At 42.0% G+C, this 1,578-nt stretch overlaps 1 protein-coding gene across 1 annotated transcript; it reads right to left on the bottom strand.

Annotated features, from left to right (window-relative positions):
- Positions 1-219: 219 nt before the first annotated feature.
- Positions 220-771, bottom strand: LOC110201203 (interferon alpha-2-like). The gene has a single exon (XM_020976704.1). It carries the CDS (start codon positions 769-771, stop codon positions 220-222), a length of 552 nt encoding a protein of 183 aa, XP_020832363.1.
- Positions 772-1,578: the final 807 nt, after the last annotated feature.

The raw sequence follows: 1,578 nt of genomic DNA on the forward strand, positions 1-1,578 counted from the left end.
AGTAAATTATAAGATGTTCAGCTGTTGAGCTCAGGAGAAGCTTCTTTGCATTTAAACTCCCTTCTGTATGTTAAAGGTAGCTTATATTGTTTTTAAAATAATTCAGCAAATACAAATTTTTTTTTCAGTAGTTGTGGCAAAAAAAATTTCTAAGACTGAATGCTTATTTTTAAGAAGGCAGTCAACTATTTGAGGAACTGAGAGTCTATGTCTTCTTCCTTAGTCCTTGAATTTTCTTGAAAGTTTGCCAATGAACAGAAAGCATCTCCTGATTTCCACACGGGTGACCTCCCAAGCACAGTGGCTGTACCCTTTGCCTTGAAGGTACTGACTTATCCCTTGGAAGTAGCTCCTTAGGGCCAGCCTGGGGTTTTCACTCCCCACAGAAGGCTCTTCCCGCTCCACATCCTGTGCAAGACACCTCTCCAGCTGTTCCATCTGCTGATCCAGTCCAATGAGCAGTTGCATAAGCTGAGTCTGATTCCAGGCAGCAGGAGCAGCATTCTGGCTAAAGAGGGTGAAGATCTGCTGGAGCATCTCATGAGCAATGACTGTGGCATCTTCCCTCTGGAGCTGGCTGCTTTCCATGGCTTCCTTTGGGAAGTTGAAGTTGGTCCTGTCCTTTAGGCATGGCACCAGGGAAAATGTGCTTATTTGGTTCAGAAGTGAGAAGTCTTCCTGGAGACCCTGAGACAGGTTACATCCCAGGGAGCAGAGGGTGCTGGAGCAGAGCAACACCAGGGCAACTGGCAACAAGGTCAAGAAGGTCATGATGCTGCTGAGGATAGTTTGGGGCTGACTGAGCTGGGAGACCAATGAGCCGTTGTCTCAGCTTCTCAGGTTATCTGGACTCCAGGCAACTCTTTCTTAAATAGTGCTAAGTGTAATTTTCATTTTTTAGCAAGGGAAGTCCCTTCACTTTCTACTTTCTTTTACTTACTTTCCATATTGGTCTTAGAAGATGTCATTAAAATTCCTTTTTTAAAACTGCAACCAAACTAATCCTTAAAGAGAGTTTACAGATAAAGTTCTTTGGGGGTGAGCTATCTTTATTTATTTATTGATTTTTCTTCTTATGCTCTTGTACTTAACATATAATCAGGTGCTAAATGCTGTCAAATTTACCCTTGAAGTGATTCTTACCTCTCTCTGTTCCCTATTATCACCCAATATCTGAATTTAGGTATTTATCATCTCTTGTTCTCAATGACTCCATTCTTTTCACTTGGTTCCCTGACCACCTATTCACTAGTTCTTTTGCTATTCAGGCCAGAAATTATTTCCTGGAGGACTTAACCCTTTCATTCCCAGAATTCTCACTCTGGGACTCAGCAATCCTTATTCATGGTTTCCACACATCATCCACTCCATCCAGGACTATATCCAGTAATATTTAACTTCACTGTTCTGCCATGTTCTCATCAGTCACGTATATAACCTTTTCCCCCTTCCATCTTTCCAAATCTGCATCCGTAATGAAATCAACTCTGTCCCTGTTCTTAGATAGGGTGTGACAATGTATTCTCCTTGCCATCCCTGTAGCTTTTCAAATCAAAATACCATTCACTGGCCACCACT

The sequence above is a fragment of the Phascolarctos cinereus genome, unplaced genomic scaffold (genome assembly GCF_003287225.1).
Source record: "Phascolarctos cinereus isolate Bilbo 61053 unplaced genomic scaffold, phaCin_HiC Scaffold_4;HRSCAF=312, whole genome shotgun sequence".
NCBI lineage: Eukaryota > Metazoa > Chordata > Mammalia > Diprotodontia > Phascolarctidae > Phascolarctos > Phascolarctos cinereus.